The 21022-nt window shown below is 29.9% G+C and overlaps 1 protein-coding gene across 12 annotated transcripts in view; it reads right to left on the reverse strand.

Annotated features, from left to right (window-relative positions):
• Positions 1-21022, reverse strand: part of Ppip5k2 (diphosphoinositol pentakisphosphate kinase 2) — an 88698-nt gene that overhangs the window by 15727 nt on the left and 51949 nt on the right. For 5 of the 12 annotated variants that reach the window (XM_076856957.2, XM_076856958.2, XM_076856954.2 and 2 more), the window contains exons 20-27: positions 16616-16743; positions 16011-16125; positions 12126-12233; positions 11924-12040; positions 5983-6150; positions 3273-3446; positions 1924-1996; positions 269-388 (exon numbers count right to left, since the gene is read on the reverse strand). In XM_076856957.2, the coding sequence (XP_076713072.1) occupies positions 269-388; positions 1924-1996; positions 3273-3446; positions 5983-6150; positions 11924-12040; positions 12126-12233; positions 16011-16125; positions 16616-16743 (1003 nt within the window). The remainder of the gene's footprint in view (positions 1-268; positions 389-1923; positions 1997-3272; positions 3447-5982; positions 6151-11923; positions 12041-12125; positions 12234-16010; positions 16126-16615; positions 16744-21022) is intronic. The other 7 variants (XM_076856962.2, XM_076856959.2, XM_076856965.2 and 4 more) reach the window with 3 other exon arrangements.

Here is a 21022-nt window from a genome sequence, read left to right on the forward strand (position 1 = left end):
ATTTAAAAGAACACATATGATGCAGTTCTAAATATTCCATTTCAATGAACTACTTACTGTACAAGTACTTTAAATTTAACTACAATTAATTGTTTGATGAAACATGGATCCAAGCTGTGGATTACATAGAACACAGATAGTCATTTAGGTATAGGGTGCTAGAATTCCACTTGAACCAGTCAGTGGCTTTAGATATGCTTGAGAAATACTGCTCATGGGTGTGTGCATGAGTGTAGGTATGAATCTGTGTGTGCATGTGTGCACATACCATCTATGCAGCCAGAAGAGGTCAGCTTTTTACGATGAGTACGAGCATAATCCTGTAGGTTAGGTGCGCTTGAAGAACCCCCGAGCACCGAGGTGCTAAACAGGCCCGCACAGTGAGACCCTGATGGGAGTTAGAGAAAATACATACAACAACGGGTGTTCTTCCATTCACATTGGGAATTCATGCAGCATGCAATTGACATGGCTCTTACCAACACACAGGCAGCCTTTGGCAGTGCCTTGAACAGGCTCACAATATGCTTGTAACGTTCTACGGAACATTACATAATACTTCTAATAACAACTACCATTTATAATATGTACAAATGGGGTAACTTAACACTCAATAAAATACTATCTTTGAGGAAAAATATATGCACACACAATAATTAGACATATGTACATTTAAAAAGTTTTAAAATATTACCATAAAAAATAATTTAGGACAAGATGGGATTCTGATAAACAAATTGCAAGAGCAGGCTATATTAAAAAAAAAAAGGAACACTTCTCCTAGTACAAATTTTTATAATAAATCAATATTTTTGAATGTATGCCTATCAATGAAGAATCTTTTCTGATCCCCTTGAATTAAGGACTGTCAATTTTTTTTATAAAATAAAGTAAGTATATCAATACATTTACTTGTAAGACCAGGAAAAATTTCTTATACTTAACAAATGACTCTAGATCTTAATTAATAAAGCTCCAATAAAACATGTCATCATCAAGTAAAACACAGCCAGTATAAACTGATGCTCTGTAGCAAAAGTTTTTTTACTCAAACAAAACATTCTCTACTGGGAAAGATTAAATAAATTTCTATCAAATATACTATGCTAGTACATTAAGAAGGTGTAATACATACATTTCTATTAAAATACTGTGGGAATATTAAAAGCTATCAATATAAACTATTAAAGTATTTAAAGAAAGATCATCAAGTACATAGGCATCAACAAAGTTCATATACTTAGACTGCAGTACATATACAGTTTAAACTTATAATGAGATCTATGCTTTTATTAAACCTGTTTAGACAACTATTTACAGAAAAGAGTAATGTTGTTACCTCATATAATTTATCAACCAATGACCTTAAACCCAATGAGTTTGGAAAGTGTTCTTCAAAGTTGCTTTGAGTGTTAGCAAAGAAATAATTATGTTCTATAGTTTTTAATAGAGAGTAAATCTGCCACTGTGCGTCAGTTTTGCTTTGGTTTTCCTTAAGAGCTGTTGCAAAAGAAAATAAATTCACCCAGATAGGGTTTGAAACATTCTCTACCTAAATAGCCTTTTTAATCAGAAAAATAGATTTTTTTCCCCATGCAATAGCACCTTTTCATCTTTATCGAGTGGAGAGATGAAGTTTCCTTCATAAACTGACTTATATAGTAATAGGTTAAAAACAAGCATTGGCAAGTGGACTAAGTCATTACCATAGGGTTACATAACAAAATTAAACACTATGTCTTAAAATATCAAAACTTTACTGTGTAATTGAGATGTACAACTCAACATTTCTGAATTAATACACATTAAATAAAAACTAGAGCATAGCATTTGGTCATGCTTTTATCAGTGAAGAGTTTTACATGTGTGCACAATATTGAGTTTATGAAGGGAATAGAATACAATTTCCTTTAAACCACATACCTACAGTAGGGTTTTGTTTCTGTTCCACAAGAGCTCTTGGTGTTCGAAGGTAATTAGTGTTTTCAGATACAACCTACATAAGGAAAACAAAATAAATGAAATAAAACAGCAAACTAAATTAGAAAGTCCTTAGTTCATATGCAGCCTGTCCAGACAGACAAAGGTTAATAAGCTGTATGATAAATATTAGTAGAAATACACAAAACATGAAAGATCATGCAAGATCCCCTTTTGAAGGGAGTCCATTTCATATGATGTCCTTGCAATGAAGTGGTGCGAAGCAGGCATTCAGAATGAAACATGTATGAAACAAGACAGATGAAAAGAAATAATTAATAGATTGATATATCCACTCTCTTTTAAAAGAAGCCAAATGCCCACTCTAAAACAGCTCCTGTATTTAAAGGGGGGAAAAAACAACCACAAACAAAAGAAAAGACAGACAGACTGTTAAGTCACCATACAATTACTGATCCATGCATGGACTTTATCAGAGTAACCTTTAAATATTCACAGCCTTAATGGATACCATAATCCCTTTTCCTATAATCAAATGTATTATATTTCCAAAAGGAAATTGCTGAAATTATCAGAAAAATCATGTGTAACAGCAGACCTTCATTCTAATAAAAACCAGAGTATTTAAAGTTTCCAAATGCCATCATAGAAAGTCCTTCTGAAGTAATTTTATTTTGAACCATATTATTGATGGTTCAATATAAGACACTTGATGGTTGATGGTTCAATATAAGACACTTGCCCTGTCTTATATTATATAGCTCAAAGAAAAACATAATGTACACATATATCCCTTAGGTACATCCAGATAAAGGAATAGTGAGGGAGAGAACAATCATTTTCGATGTATCCTGCTAATTAACAATGGGTCACATAAATTTTGATGCTTAAAAAATGTTTACATTCTCAGCAAATTCCAAATGGAATCAATATTTTCAATCATGGGGGAAAATCAGTAAATTTTCTTATCATCAAATCACAAAATTCTGTTTCTGAATGTTTTAAAAGATAACTGGAGTCAAATGAAAATTTCTTTCCCTTTAAAATAATTTTATCAGTAAGCTCAAGTTCCAGGAAAATAAAATTTATTGATTATTATTTAAATCCTGGATATTTAGAACTTTTGCAGTAAAAATGCAAAACATATGCAACATAAGTTGTTTCTTTCCCACATTATTGTTAAATATAAATATTTTTAAGTGGACTCAAAATTTAAAAGCAGAAGGATTTACTCTGATGTAAAACACAAGGGATTAGATGTCCTCAAAGACAGTTGTTTGTTGCTCTGAATGCAGGGAGGAAAAATGTTTAATGAAGTAAAATTTAAAAACCTGTTGCCATGAGCCAAAAATACTGGATGTGAAAGCCAATGATTTGGGGGAGACAGGGGAAGAAGTGATTTGTTCCCCTGATCTGCGTCTTCGACGCCCAGTACCCACACCACTGGTATAATGCAGCCAGGTACCAGTACCCTCTGGGCTAGACACACTCAGGGGGCTCTCTTCCTGAAAGTGAGAAAGGGGGCAAAAAAAAAAAAAAAAAAGCAGAGCATGCACAGTTAGATACAACAGAGCCAAATGATCAGAAAGAAAAAAAAATACAGTTTGCTTGCATTTTCTTATCAATTTTTTTAAAAAAAATAATTAAACCATAATTTGGGAGCCAAATATTTCAATATTTGAGAATTTGACAGGAATAACATATGAATTTAATTTTGTGATAACAATATAGAACTATTTGTATTTCCTTAAAATAAAATATTTATACTGCTTAACAGTTGTCCCTTCTCTTAACATTGAAAGATTTTAATGTTTCTATCTAGCAACTATTTAAATATTATTCTGTTTAATTTTAAATATTCAAGATATTTTGTGCTGTTGTGAGCAAAATAAAGGTTAAAGAGGTTTCAATGTATAGAACTTAGAAAAGAAAATCTTTCTGATAGTCATTTAAAAAGAAAAATCACAATGCTTAAAAATGCATTCTGCTGTCATGTATAACTAATTAGAACAAATTAAAAAAATAAAATTAGAAATAAAAGAAAAATCAAGACAATTTATACTTGTTTATATACTTTCAAGTTATTTGTTTACCCCTTCCAAAAATCATTATAGAATTCAGTAGGCAAAACATGCAGCAGACATTTTCATTTTTATCTTTGCATGTTTAGGTTTCAAACAGTGAGAGTAGAATAAAATCCACTCGCACAAAATAAAGAGAATAGTCTTTTTCTTCTTTGTGTCTTTTAGAAATACAAACTTCTGATACCCATAGAGATGTGGACAACAGAAAAAGTCTTTAAGGTAAAAGTTGAGCATTTCATAGAAATAATCTCTTGAAAGCAATTATTTAAGAATTCATAAGAAAGAGGTTTATAAATGTCTTCTGTGTTTTTAAAGTTAACAAGAGCAGTAATTCTGTAGAAGGTTTTATCAATATAGATGAGCCGACTCACAATACATTTTGTTTGAGCAGTGTTATATAGATTTTTTTTGGAGAGCAAGCTAGTAGAGGGTTTCATGGTGAAATTCTAAAGAATTTAATCAAATGCAGAGTGCTTGCTCAACGACACATCAAAATCATTGCCCCTGAACAAATGGTGGCTTAGATTATATTAATATAGGTCATTCCTAATTATCTGAAATTAAGTATACCTGAACATAAAACCAGATTTCTTTCTTTCTTTCATTTTTTTTTTTTTTTTTGTATTGGAGATGGAACCCAGGAACACTTAACTACTAAGCTACATCCTCAGTTTTTTAAAATTTTTTTCTGAGATAGGGTCTTGCTAAATTCTGGGTCTGCCTTCAAACTTGTAATCCTCCTGCCTCAGTCTCCTAAATTGCTAGGATTACAGGCATATGCCAACATTCCTGGCAAAAGCAGATGTCTCATGTTTCAATTAAGCCATAATAGAACGTATAATCTCAGGTTCTATAATTGTTAACCAGCTTTTCTGGCTGTTTTTTTAAACTGCCCTCTTTTTTAATTAACTTAAAATATTATGTTCTAGGTAAGTTACCCTATCTAGTACACAATTTCCATTACAAAGTTACAACAATCTACTGTGTTTTTTCCTATGCATGAGTGTCATATTACATGAAATTTTAAGTGAATCATAAAACACTTAGGATAGTAAAATTTGGGGTTGGAGAATAAGCACAATTCTTTGCTAGATGATGTGATACTTAATGTTATGGATTTGATCTATATAAATAACAAAAAAAATGTTTCTAATTGAGTTGATGGCTTTTCCTATCTCAAATTAAGTTTCTTGCTTTATATTTTTATTAGAGCATTTAAAAAATAATTATAAGCACTGACTCAATCAGTACTAGCCGAATCATCCTACTAAAAATAAATAATTCAAAATAAAGATTAAAAGTATAAAACATATACAGATATTAAAAATCTACCTAACAAGTTTTATTACAACTGCTCAACTTTCCTTTTAAATGTTATGGTAATGGTTATTAAAATAGTATTGTAAGAGTGAGCATAAGAATTAATTTAATGACTCAATTACATACCTTAATACAAAGGTAAATTTTTCAATGGTATTACCAAATATTTAAGCTTCTATATAGATTTTTGCAATAAGGAAACAATTTGAAATTTCATATCTTAACCTGCAGTGTCAATGGAATCCCTTACAGTTGAAGCATCTTTGGCAATTTCTGACTAGTTTTAATAAATTAAAATTATTCTTGATACATTAAACCAAACTTTAAAAAAATTCTTTATTGAAGAATAACCTAAAGGGACAAGACAAAAATATGGATGTTTGTCAATTTCTTAGACCTTACTTTCATATTTGTATTCAATTTTGTTACAAAAGCTACACATAAATTTCCAAACTCTAAAACTAATCTTTATTTTCTAACTGCCTCTATATTTTTAAAAATTTGTTTGAAAAACAGACAAAGTTGATAAAAATTTTTAAGGTCCCAAACTCCATATTAAAAGCTGTATTTTCTTTTCAGTTTTATTAACATATGGTTAGTTTACTCTATGAAAACATGCTCTGACACATATACATACTTCATTCGTAGCCATCTTTCTAGATCGTGGGAGTGGAGACTTCCTATGTATGTGAATTGGCTCTGATACCATTGGTTTAAATAGTATCACAGCTCGATCAATCTCATCTCTTTTAGAAGTATGTGGTTCGTCATCATTATCAATTTTAAAAGATCTTCTGCCTTCATTCTGTGAGGAAAAAATACAGTACACTTATAATTCAGATTAAACAAAAACCTCTTCTGATAACAAATTCAACTACCAACTGAAATAGTCACTTGAAGTAGATACATACAATTTGCATTCTGGGATGAATTAATAGTATTAATTGAACTCTTTATTTTAAATTTTTTTTTTTTTTAGTTGTCAACAGGCCTTTATTTATTTATTTGTGGCACTGAGAATCAAACCCAGTGCCTCACACATGCTAGGCAAGCGCTCTGCCACTGAGCCACAATCCCAGTCCTTAATTGAACTCTTATAACAGCCTATTATGCTGTGTACTGTAAGAGAGATGACCAAGTCTCTGACTTTAAGAAATACATTCAGTTTATGAAGAAATTAAGTAAAATAACAATTTAAAATAAACATATATAAAACAAAGTATATAGCTAAATTTCTTCAAATATGCAAATAATACTAATTAGTGACCAATAAAAGTAGAGATAGGTTTTGTTATATAGAAATGTTATCAACCCAAGCAAGAATAAAATAGTATTTGAATTTATATATTGTAGAATATTTAAATTCTATTCCAAATATTTCCAATAAATGTGATAAGTGCATGAAAGATAATCATTCACTAAATACTATATTGAGTGTGTACTATTTGCTAGGATTTTGATGAATAAGGCACAATCTCAGACTCTAAAAATTTCACAGCAGAGGAGACAATATAAAACATCTTAGATCAAATATCCACCTGGAACAGAATGGATTAATTTGGCCAAAGTCATATGGTAAAATACATGTTTTAAAGTAGTAAGAATAAACTAAAACTAAATAAAATTACTTGATGAATCTCATAAATTTAATATTAAAAAAAAAAGGAAAAAGAAAACAAAAAGAAAAGAAAAAGAAAAATCCAAGAGAGTATACAAAAAATTCTTTATTAAATTAAGGACTATATAAATATAAAAAAGACTTCCTTAATCTAAAATTTGAAATAACCATTACAGGTAATATCACTATTCATAGATAAGATCACAGACACAGAAAATACAAATGACTCTATGGACAAATTATTAGAATGAATAAAGCATATAGTAAGTTTGCTAGTTATAAGATCTTAATACAAGTTAAAATTCAATGATAGTAACAAACAAAAAAATCAAACACTATTAATAGCATCAAAAAATAAAAAGAATATGTGAATTAATCTGACAAAGAAGATGTGACTTATTGCAAATCTTAAATTTGCCAAAAATGACATAATGTACAGCCAAAGTGAGAAATATACCAAGACACCTTATATTAGAAGATTCAGTACCACAAAAGTAATTTCAAAATTGGTCTCTGCAGAGTTGGTGTAATCCTAATTTAAATCCCCAAAAGTTCTTTTTGAAACATTATAAGATTACAAAATTTATATGAAAATGCAAGAACTCTAAAACACTCAAGGTAATCTTGAAGATAAACAAATCTGAAGAACTTTCAAGTTAGAAATTAATATTATAGGGCTATAATAATTGAAATTGATATTGATATAACTACAGGGAGACAAACAAACCAATGGAGTAATACTAAGTAATAGTTCAAAAACCAATCTACCAATATATGAAAACAATATGTCTGGAATATCAGAAGTAGTACTGCAGACAGTAGAGAAAAGATGAACTCTTCCATATACAGTACTAGAACTAGTTTTCCATATAGGGAAAAAACAAAAACAAAAAAACTGGACTTCATATCACACATAGCATATAAAAAAATAAAGTTTTGTGCAGTAAAGAAATGGGGGAAGAAAATAATACTAGACTTAAGGAGAGTAGCAGGAAAGACTAAAGACATCAGAGATGCTCAATATGTAAAGAAATCTAAACCTACTGGGAAGACATGCTCTGATACATATAATTACTTTGATAGAAAAATATGCATATACATTCTAATATACCATGATTCTAATACAACCAATATTCTAACATTCTAATATTCCAAGTCTAAATGACTGACTATAAACAATAATAATGACCTGGAGAATATAAAATATATTTTAAAAACATACATATATAATTCTTGACAAAAATAACATAAAATGGTATTGAGAGTAAAAGAATTAAAATCTTTCAAATTATGATTATATGTTAGTAACATATAATTAAAGTTCTATTGATGTTAACAAGTCAGAGATTCATGTTACTATCTCTAGGGTAACCATTAAAAGAATAGTGGGGACAGTGCTGAGGAGTGATACTGGCCAAATTATATTATTATATTATGTACTGTGTTCATATATGAATGTGTAACAACAAATAACATCGGTATGCACAACTATAATGTACTTCAAAAAAAAAAAGCAAGAAGTGAGAGAAAAAAGAACAAATATCAAACAGATAGGTTAAAGATGATACATAGTATGGTTAAAGATGATATATAACATTGATATGCACAACTATAATGCTTCAAAAAAGGCAAGAAGTGAGAGAAAGAGGAATGAATATCAAACACGTTGGTTAAAGATGATGTATAATAAATTTCAAGTACATCGAATTATATTATCTATGTACTACAATTACAGGACAAAGATTGTGAGATTGCATAAAACATAAAACTTGAATATATACTGTTTTTGACACATTGTAAATATATGAATCTAAAAGGTTGAAAGTAAATGGATGAAAAATAAATGGAAAAGGGGATACTGTTTGATCTTTCTTAACTAGATTTCTCATGAGAAGTAAGTACTAATACACTAGCAGTCACACTATATGTAATGAAGTAATGTTTCTTGTATGTATCTAAAATGGTATAATTATACCCATTACGTAGTAATAAGGGTAAATTAGAGATATATTGGCTTTTCCCATGAATTAAGACCCATTTTGAATCATCACAATGTATTTGATTAAGATACTCTAAACTGGCTAGTTCTTCTATAGTTCCTGTTCCTTTAGCCTAGCTCTCCATCAGAAGTGAAAGTAAATTATATTGGAAACACATAATATCAACAATAGGCCCACACTTTCTCTGCCAGTTTTAATAGTCAATGTCTAGCATAACATCATGTTAATAGCTTGAAATATAAGAAAATACGAGATCAAAAATCAAGGGGGAAAAAAAAGAAAATGAATCCAATGGTGATCCAGATAATGATGATATCAGTTAAAAAGTTTATAACTAAAATTAATATTCTCACATAACTACAAGAAAGAGAATTTCAGTTAAAAATTAGTAATTATAAAAACAACCAAATGGGAATTCTAGAGCTAGAAAACATAATTAAACCCTACTTACTACATTCTAAAATTAAGAACTCAGTGGGTGGGGTTTAATAGCATGTTGAAAAATAAAAACAGAATTAATGAACTGGAAGAGAGGTAAAAATAAAACACTGTATCTGAAGCATACAGGAAAAAATAGAGAGAGAAGAGTTCAAGAAATGCATAGACAGTTTAAGATGCATCGTGATTCCAATAGAGATGTATGCTAAATCTGAGAAAGAGAAAAAAGAATGTATAAAAATTAGAGAGATTACTATTGCAAAAGTTCCCCCCCAACAAACAAAAAAACCACTGAGTCACATGTAAAAGAAGCTCTATTAACCGCAAGCAAACAAATCAAAGTAAAAACAAGTGCCAAACAATCAGATAATATTGGAGTCTCTTAAAGAAAGTGATTAAAAGAGACCAGATGAAACACACATGAGAGACTGAGGTTGTAGCTCAGTGTTAAGAGTGCTTGCCTAGAAAGTGTGAGGCACTGGGTTAGATCCTCAGCACCATATACAAATAAATAAAATAAAGGTATTGTGTCCATCTACAACTAAAACATTGAAAAAAAAAAAGAAATATACACGAGATGGAAAAACAAAGCAAATAACACATAGGTACATTTAACAAAAATGCATCAGTAATTATATTAAATGAATAAATATGACACATCAAAGACCAAGATCGTAAAAATACAAAGTAAAATAAATACAAAATCCTCAAGACTTAATGGTTGTTTGAGGCTTTTTTTTTCCTTATGAAGATTATGATCAAATATTCACTAACTAAAATGTTGCTTTGTCAAAATATTTATTCCCCAGTGTGATATGCTAGATTCCCACAGATGTAGCTGACCATTTTTACTTTGAAAATATATCTACCTTTACATAAACTATATCAAAATAAATTATTTTTGAATAATAAAAAAAAACAAAATCCATATACTGTTTAAAAGTCACACACCGTATATACAAGAAGAAAGAAAAGTTAAAAGAATAAAATTTAAAAATAAAGGAAATTTTAAACTAAAACAATATCAAAATAGATTACAAGCACTTCCCAGGCACAAACAGTGACATTTCATAATGAGAAAAGATAAAGAAGATATAACAACTCTAAATTTGTACACATAGCCTCAAAATATGAAGCAAAAATTCTTACAACTGTAAGGAAAACCAGACAACCCATGATTGCAGTGGGAGATTTTTGCGTACCATTCTAAGTAGTTAGTAGAGCAATCAGACCTTAAAAAAACACTTCAATGATATAAAAGATCTGAACATCAGTTGAATAAGTTTTATTCAACAGACTTGCACTGAACACCTATACTCAACAAATATAATAGAAAATACATTGTTTAAAGTATACATGTGGTAATTATAAAAAAAATCATATGTAGAGCAATAAGGCAATTCCAAATACATTCAAGGCAAGCAGAAATCCCACCAAATATATTTCTGACAAAAGTTGAATTAAGCTACACATAGTTATCAAAAGCTTACATGTAGTTTCCACGTTTGGTAAGCCATGAATCCCTAAACTCATAAATCAAAGAAGAAAAATCACACAGAAATCATACAGCATTTTGAGTGAATAATAAAACATAACTATGTGATGTAGCTGAAGTGATAATGCAAATATTACAAAAAGAAAACTTTAAAATACATGATCTGACTATACATAAAAATAATTAAGAGATAAACAATAAATTCAAGGAAAGCAGAAGTAAGGAAATAGAACACTTAACATCAGAAGTTATGAAAGAAAAGAGAAATGCGTAACAGAATCAACAAGGGAATTGTCAGTCCTTTGAAAAAATTAAAACAAAAAAACAAAAAACAAATCTTTGCTAAGGGTCATTTAGTGAAGAAACAAAAAAGTTATCATTATGAAAAAAGGGACATCATAAGAAATCTTAGAGATAATAAAAAACAACATAAGAACATTTTGAACAGCTATATACCCTAAATTAGAAAATTTAGATAATCAAAAAGCACAACTTACCAAAACAGACATAAAAATATGTAGAAAATTTGACTAGTAGTACATCAATTTAAAAAATTGAAGATATAACTAAAAATATTCCCCCAAAGAAAACTCCAATCCAGATGACTTTCACAACAAATTTTAACAAATATTTAAGGAAAAAAATAAATAATAGCAATCTTATATATCATCTTTTAGATAGTATATAATCCTTAATATGGTAAAGATTAATTGTAGTAATTCATGCAAAGTGTGTAGCATGGAATAATCAGCCTTAAGTAAAACAACAATAAAAAAAAACAAAAATTGAACTTATCCATTCTAAACATTGGACTTAAAATCCAAACAATCTGAAGATAAAATTCTGAGAAATTCTAGAATGTATAAAATGTTGTCCATCCAAATCATATTTTTAAAAGTTTAAGTCATTTTTCTACCTAAGAGTTGTGATGGGAATTATTTATAGTACATAAGAGAAAATTCTTATAGAAACTTCATGAAAATCTAGAATTACAGTAACTAAACACTGAGTGTTCCATCATCATTACCTCTCTAGAAGCAGGTCTATATCCATAGCCAGAAGGTAAATTTTTGTCTTCTTCACAGCCTTTGGCTCCTGGACTGAAGTGTAATTCAACATGAAAGCGTTCCTCTGAGGAAAGATCCTAAAAAAATATGAAAGAACCTCTTTACAATGAAGGACTTCAAACTATTAATCTGGGAACATAAACAAATCAAGAGCTCTGTTACCTTGTTAGGATCCTCATAAAGCATGATAACAATCTGAGTCATGTAGTTGAGTTCATTGACAACATTTAAATAATCCATGGCTCTTTTCCACTGTTCATCCTTTGATTCCTGAACAAAATACAGTAAGTACTTTCTTATATTTTATTACTTAAAATTAACTTCATTGTCATTATAATAGTTTGGCTAATTCTGAGTGATATAACACATACAAGATGAACACTTATGTGTATAATCTTTCAAAATAACTTTACTACATTTAAAAGTTTCAGTATATTTCTTAAGCTTGTTTAAATTATTTAGCAGTGGTATTAAAAATTAAATTATTTAGCAATGGAAATAAAAAATAAGGAGTCTCTTGAAATATGATACTACTACTGAATTCTTAGGGTAAGAAGTGTTTTTTTTTTTTTTTGGTTTTTAATCTTATTAGTTCAAAAGTGTCTATTATATAATATCATGCTCCATAAGAGAATATTATCCTATCAGAGTAGTGTTTTTCTCCACTATCACATGGCTCATATTTTGATATGCCTATCAGTAAATACCTCTTATTTACACTGCAATGATAGTAAACAATTAGCAGGAGGAGCCATATAAAAGTTCTATTTATATTACCCATCTCTTTTGGCATTTCTCCATCTTCATTTAGAGAATTACTGGACTTTAAACTCATAGAGCATCAGAATAGAAAGGAATCTTTGAGAATATATACTCAAGTATCCCAAGTAGAAAATTCTGATCTCTCCCTCCCTCCCTCCTTCCTTCCTTCCTTTCCTTCCTTCCTTTCCTTCCTTCCTTCCTTCCTTCCTTCCTTCCCTCCCTCCCTTCCTTCCTTCCTTCCTTCTTCCTTCCTTGTATTGGGTACTGAACTCAGGGGTACTTTTAACATTGAGCTATATCTCCAGCTCTTTTCATTTCGAAACAGGGTCTCACTAAATTGCTGAGACTGGCTTTGAACTTGCAATCCCTCTGCCTCAGCCTGCTAAATCACTGGGATTACAAGTGTGTACCACCACAACCAGATAAAAAATCTATGTAAAAAGGTAAAACTACCCAAAGTATAAAGTCTACAGTTAATTGTAAACAAAGTTTATGTAAATCTTGTGTAAATCAGATAGCTTTCCTTCATCATAAACATGTCATAAGCATTACAAAAAATATAAAAGCACAATTTTTTATATATAAGAATGCACAGTACTAGGAAATTCACTATAGATTGTACAGTGTTTTAAAAAAAATATAATGGTAAGATCACATGCTCACATGTACTTCAAAAAATTCAGTGTATTTCACTTTTATTTTAGATATTATATAATCCTAAAGCACATAATATTTGTGAATAAAAAGTACATCTCTGTGTGTCTATGTGTGTGAGTGTACATATGTGTTTGGGAAATGATATGTGCAAAGTTGATAAAGGAAAATAAAAATAGCATTACCAAGTTTCACTAGATGTGACTTACTGGAAATGATAAATTTAAACTATTTAATGAATTAGATTTTGATACTACATTATCAAGAACACTATCTAATTTCAGTTATAGATTTTGCTAAGTCTCCTCTAATAAATACATAAAATTAAATGATATTTAGTAATATCTTCCTTAATACAATTAGTAAATAAGAAGCCACAAAAATATCTTCTTTTTAAAATCAAGGCTCCTTATATATATTCCCTGAAATCTTATTTCCTTAACAAAATTTTTGAAAGATAATCTATTATGGAGATTTTACATAGTCCATTCTGTGTAATAAAAAATTTCAACTGGGAAGAGACTGAACAAGGTATTAAGTAATTCCTTAAAGATTCTTATCAGGATAGTAACAGTTGTGACAATGAATTGTAGTTGAAATAAATTATATTTTGTTTAACAAAATTAGAAAACAGGACATCATTTGGATATAGATTTTAATTAGTAACACATTTAATTATTTCCAAGAAGCAATTTGTATTTATTTAAATGGGGTTGCTTAGTTTTACTTTTAGAAATTAAGCCTAAATTCAATACATGCCCAACAAGCTGTAGCTTCACTGCCACCATCCTATCCAAACTGTAGTATCTTTCTTTGAATCACCGTATAATAGTTTCCCAAATGGTTCCCTCCTTTTCACTCTCATCTACTGTCCATTTATACAGCAACAAAAGTCACTCACTTTCGTGCTGAAAACCTTTCAATGGCATCCTCATCCCCTTAGGATATCAGGCATTGGCTCTCCGATCTTATCTGTTACCCTTTTTTTTTTTTTAATCCATCACTCATCAGTATGCTTCAAGTACAGACTTTCCAAAATTTCCTATATTTCTCAGGTTCTTACTATCTTTTATATTTGTGCAAGAGTCAAAAAAAAGAACATGTTAGAGATGTATTTCTTTTCCCACAAAACATTTCCATAATTAATACTAGATACCCAAGCTTTTGTCTTGCTAAATATGGATAATTTTTTTCTATTCACTGTCTTTTATTAAAACTCCACTGATCCATATATGTACATAAGGAAGTCACTTTGCTATTCTTTAGTGGAAAAAAAAGAAAAAAACATAAATTTGAATTTTATTTTTAAAAATTCTTTAGATGTTGACGGACCTTTATTTTATTCATTTATTTATATGTGGTGCTAAGAATCAAACCCAGGGTCTTACAAGTTATGCAAGTATTCTACCACTGAGCCACAACCCTGGCCCCATGAATTTGAAATTTTATGGGAACTCCAAAAATTCCTAGGCTCAAGGCTTCAAGTTTATGATATAAAAGCATATTCCTAGAGGGTATGGTACTGGCAAAGAGGTTAAGTAAATTTTGCATCTGAGAGGAATATGAATTATTGTGAACAATGAGCATATTGTAGCAGATTGTATTTTCTAAAAATGGCTGCCACATAAATTTAATCCTACATACTCTTCTTACAATGTGACACTGATACTCCATTCACAGTGACATGGGTTATTTCTCCTCCCTTTGAACATGGATGAACTTCTGTAACTGCCTCAATCAATGCAGCACAAGTGACATGATTCCAGTAGTTAGGATAGAGAAAAGGCATACACTTGCACCTTGCTATCCTAGGAAGCTCACTCTTAGAACTCAACTGCATTTTAAGGAAGCAGGTCATATAAAGAACAGATGCTATTGTTCTAGTCAGCAATCCCTGTTGATGTCCCAGCTGACAATTGGCATCAAGCACTAGATATGAGAGAACACCTTTGAGATGATTAGAATCCCAGTCACTATCTGACAGCAGGCTCATGAGACCCTGAGCAAAAATGCCTAATAGATCTCAGTCAACCCTCTGAACTGTGAGCAATAAAAATAAAACGATGGTGTTTTTTTTTTTTTTTTTAAAGAGAGAGAGAGAGAGAGAGAGAGAGAGAGAGAGAGAGTGTTTTAATATTTACTTTTTAGTTTTCAGTGGACACAACATCTTTATTTTACTTTTTTTTTTTTTTTTTTAATGTGGTGCTGAGGATCGAACCCAGAGCCCCGCACATGCCAGGCGAGCACGCTACCGCTTGAGCCACATCCCCAGTCCAATGGTGGGTTTTTTAAACCACCAAGTGTTAGAATGCTATTATATGACAGAAGATAAGAGGCATAATGTCTAATCTGACCCCTAAAATGACTCAAATACATCAGCTTCTCTTCATCTGTTGCTAGCCATCTATAATATCATCTAAAATACTTTGTTATTGGTTGCTCAAATGGATCTTATTTGAAGAAAAGAAAATATTCTCCAAATCTAGCATAGTACTTATTTTATAGTAAACCCAGGGAAAATGATGGCAAATCGTACAAATGAGTAATGAATTACTAAAATTTCACAGCAAAAACAGCAAGATTATGATTACAAAGAAATTTTATTAGATGGGAATAATTTATTCTACTTACGTTGCATAAGGCACCATATCGAAGAATAGATAATAAAGAATGTACATGACTTTCACTGGTAAAATATAACCTGGTACGGACATGACGTTCAGGAGATAGAACACCTCTGGAATACCTAAATTTAGAAGTAGATGGTGTTAAAACATAACCATATAATCAAAAACCAATTACGTATCAACATTACTTTGTAAAATAGGATTAATCTTAATAGAAGTACAAAAATCCATGATAAATAAATCTATCATTCTCCCAACCACAATTAAGGAGTTATTTTGATATTTTTCCAACATGAAGCTATTTGGAACTAATTAGGTCTTCTGGGATTAGTCAAAGATCAAAATTAATATTAGTCAAGTTCACTCTATAGAGGTCATTTTAGCAATGATAGAGATCACAGTCCTAAAGATGTTTATAGGCATTAATGCTGATGAACTCAGCTTTTTCTTCAAATTGGATTCAAAGAGAGTCTTGGTTGGAGGTTAATATTAGTAATAGGTAATATTACTTCCATAATATACCTGATACACTTCAGTGAACATCAAAAAGTAATTTAGATTTGAAGTATGCAAAAATAGATGAATACAGATTTAAACGATCAGTCTTACACAGGATGGAGTTTATTTACAGTGTCATCATCTTGTGTCCTCTGAAGGTCTGAGCGAATTTTTCTAACTAGAGGAGTACAGTAACCTTTGGCAATCTCCAGTTTTTCAGCTTTAGTTATACCATATTCCTGAGCAGAAAATACATATTAAAAAAAGGGTATAGTGACAAAGAGCTACAAATGCATTCCCAAATTACAGAATTCTACTGAAATAGAAACGCTGTATTAAGCCTTTTATTATTTTTTTGCAGTAGAATTCAAATGATTTATGTATATGCACATTAACACATACTCAAGTATAACAAATGGAAAGAAATACAAAAATAATAAAAATGTTATTTTCATTAAAACTGACATTGGTTTAAAATGGGCTTCATTCAAACATACTTTTGAAAGATTTTTAAATTTATATTCTGTTTTCAGAAAAGAAAATGAGAAATCCTGGTAATAGCCCTTGACTTTGTTTGTTTAACTTTGAAAAGAAGAAATTACTTTATGGTAACACAAAAAATCCAACATACTTACCAAGTTTATTTTTATATATAAAATATATTTTATATATATTATTACTTATAAAAATAAACTCAGTAAAAAATATAAGTAGGATTTGTTACTTTTGGTACCTTAAATATATAGAAAACATTTAATATAATTAGGAAGCATTTTCATCACTAAATGTACTGCTTGTTCATGCCCAGCATGTATTAAGCCTTTTATGAACATTAGACTCCTATTTTGCATTTTTTTTGCATCTGCAAATATACTATTTTCAAAACATTAAGTATAATTGAAAGAACTTTGTGGTGGAACTAAAAAAGCAAATAACTTCCAAAGAGAGAACAATAAATAGATGAGTGCAATCTTTATGAATAGTATTCAATTTAATCAGAAGGTAAAAATGTAAAAACAACCCTAAAAGAAAGATGAACTGAGGTCAGAAAAACTAAAGAATAGTCATAAACATAAAAAGAAATATAATGATTAAAAAGGATAGCACATTCTTCAAAACCCCTTGGTAGGTATTCTTCAAGTTTTAACTAGTGGTGAACAAAAATGCTATGAAATATTCACATTTATGACATCTATAATCATTAAGTGTTAATCAGAATTACAAGGAATTGTTACAATGTGAAATATCAAGAAAACGTAGTTATTATAAAGTAATAACAATGACAATTACAGTTCAAGGTGGCAGGTTAGAAAAAACCCTTATATTAGAAAAGAAAAATTAGTTTTGTGTATGGATGGAAAGAGTGGGAGAAGGGGAGAGGTACAAAGTGGGGACAGAAGTGGAAAGCAAGAATATAAAAGAGGGAAGAAACACACATTTCTTCTCTCTCCAAGTTAAATTCTGGGATATATCAATTTAAATTATTTCCTGCTAAGATACCTCCATAAAGATTCAGATAGCCACGGATCTGTATAGAAAACAAACGTCAAAACTTCCTAGTAAATGAAAATGGGGACCAATTACAGATGGAGTACCTATGATAACAGAACTTCTTGGGCTCACTTATCATAAAATCAAGCTTATTTTCTTATATTCAGTCAATGATCTTGCCAATATAGATAACTGTGAATTAAGTATGTAAGAGGAAATACATACACATACACACGCGCACACGTGCACACATACACACACACACACACACACACACACGTGAATATGTGTATAAATAAAAAAATAATGGTAGAATAAAAAACTGGGAAAATTTAAAAAAATATTTGTTTTAACAAAACATGAGGAAATACACACTGGTGGTATGGTAAAAAATGGGTTAAAAGGAGTTTTGAAACTAAAGAAATCATCTTAAGTACACAGCAATTTCATAAAGAAATTGAAAGAAATTAAAAGAATCAGTTTTCTAAGTCCAACAACCTAGTTTAATAACTCACATTCACACTATTCAGCCATTAGGAATAATAATTTATATACAGCTTTATTTATTGATATGTAAAGAAGTTCCTGGTGCTAAATGAAAGTCAAGTTTATAAAATAGTATGCTTTCTTGGTTCCAGTTTTGTAAAGAATTTATATATGAGAAAAACTACAAATGCATAAATTTTTAAGGAAAAAGGCCTTTGAGACTATTCTAAAACATTAACATGCTTCTCTCTAGCTGATAAATGTTATTGTGATTTTTTGGCTATATATTCACTTTGTAGTTTTATGACACATATATTACTTTCATAATCAAATCTTTTTTTCAACACAGTGACATTTTGCTCATCTGCCATCATCCTTTAGACCCCAAAAATCTAGATATTCAAATTCTCATATGCAGCTGCAATTTTTTCTGCCACAAATATAACTGACGAAGCTATTTATTTATTTTTGGTACTGATGATTTTTGGTACTCCAATTTTCTGAAGATTAGGACTGGTTAAAAGTGAAATGTTAAATGTACTGTAGCATAAATACCTATAAGTAGTTTATAATAACTAAAAGTAGTAGATCATATTTGTCACATAAGCCAAAATACAACTGGAATTACATAATTCACATAGCAGAGATGTAAAAATTGATTTAGGAGTAGAAATTGGTTTTATAGAGAACTAGTAGTGCTTTAAAGTACACCAGAATGTGATCTAAGGTTTTGTTTTTTTCCCACAGATAGTGATGCTTTGTTAATCTGCATTAGTTTTTTAAACAAGTTAAAAACTTAAAATACATTTGCCCAAGTCAGAAAGTCTCAAAATCTAAAGTATTCATTATTTCCTTGACAACACAAGTAAATTCTCTTTTTTTCACTACAAATTCTATTATCATGACAAGTTATTACTATAAATATGATTTTAATTTTTAGTTATGTTCTTAATGGTTGCCATGCTTTAACTTTGTTCATGGTTTTTGGACTTCAAGGCTAAGTTAAAACAAAATAACATTTACTGAACTGAACCCAATATTCTATTTAAAACAACAACAACAACAAAAAACTTCTAAGTTTCTGCCACAATAAGGACTACCAAACTAAAAAGTTAGAAAATGCCCATTTTCCTCCCCTCAATTTATAAAGTTAACTCAGAGTTCTAGGAAGTATAAAAAAGTACATCTGCTTTTAAAGTTATGAATTTACCAAACATAGGACTGATTCCTGGACTTTTAAGTTCCAAGTTTTCAAAAATAAATATTCAAGAAAAATAATTTAGGAGATATCTTCAAATAAATTCCAAGATGCTGTGAAAATCTAATCTAATTGCAGCAGAGAGAATAACTACAATAGAGATAGGGGAGAGCTGAACTTAAACAATTACTTTAAAAGACACAAATGATGGCTCAAATCTTGTATAACCATACTAATCTTGGGTGTTTCTTTTAGTTTCTGTTCCTAAAATTTCATTATGAATATTTAAGCTATAAGTACATGGTGAGAAATGTCTTCAACACTAGAAGTAATACATCTGAATGCATAAACAATGTAAAAATAGTTTATCATCTAAAACTCCATTGACACTTGGGTATTCTTTTTATATCCATCCCTTAGAAAACAATTTTTAATACTCAATTCTAAAATGTTCTACACATTTAACACAGACACAAAAATCCAGAGGTTTAAATTAAATAAGCTATATAATAACACAAACATGAATATGCTAATAATCAGATAAGAATTTGTTTATTTATTTAGCTACTGGGTACATAATACATTTAGATATATTGAATGCCTGCCTTGAAAAATGCATGTAGACAACATAAATGTTTTTAAAGGCCTTATATTTGCAGCTAATTGTTCAAAAGTATACTTTCGAATAATCCCCATTGTAAACATAAGTACAACTAAAACATTGAGCTATAACTAAAGTCAAAGCAACTCAAATCAATAAAAAAAAAATCAGGGTCTTATTTATGCTTCCAGTGTAAACTCTGAATTATCAATAATCATTTTTTTAATCTTTCATAGGAAAATCTGAATAAATACCTTGAATTACAAAATAAAGATAGATGCCAATTCAGAAGTTCAGTGTTAGCTTGATGATCATCTATCTTTACCTACAGTTAAAACTGCAGAATTGTGCGTGCACTTTCATGGTAATCTTCACATATCCTATGTTATAAAAATAAAACTTTGTATTCTATAAAATTTTTCTTTTGCAAAATAAAATGTTTTATTTTGACTATGAGAATGACAATAATTATAACAAAACTCTTTAAAGCTAATACATTTTCAGTTGTGAAAAATGATGGTAAATGAATGAATCCTGTTTTCTAAAGCAATTCCCAAAGACATAATCTTGATGTCCAAGATATTTTTACCCCTTTTTTAAATGGACTCATATTTTTGGTAATGGAAATTAAGCACAGGGCATGTGCATGTCAGGAAAGTGTTTTAACCACTGAGTGATACCTCCAGATGTAGGATTCATGTTTTTAGAACACTGATTCATACAATATTTCTGAAACTGTGTA

This window comes from Callospermophilus lateralis, chromosome 5 (genome assembly GCF_048772815.1).
Source record: "Callospermophilus lateralis isolate mCalLat2 chromosome 5, mCalLat2.hap1, whole genome shotgun sequence".
NCBI lineage: Eukaryota > Metazoa > Chordata > Mammalia > Rodentia > Sciuridae > Callospermophilus > Callospermophilus lateralis.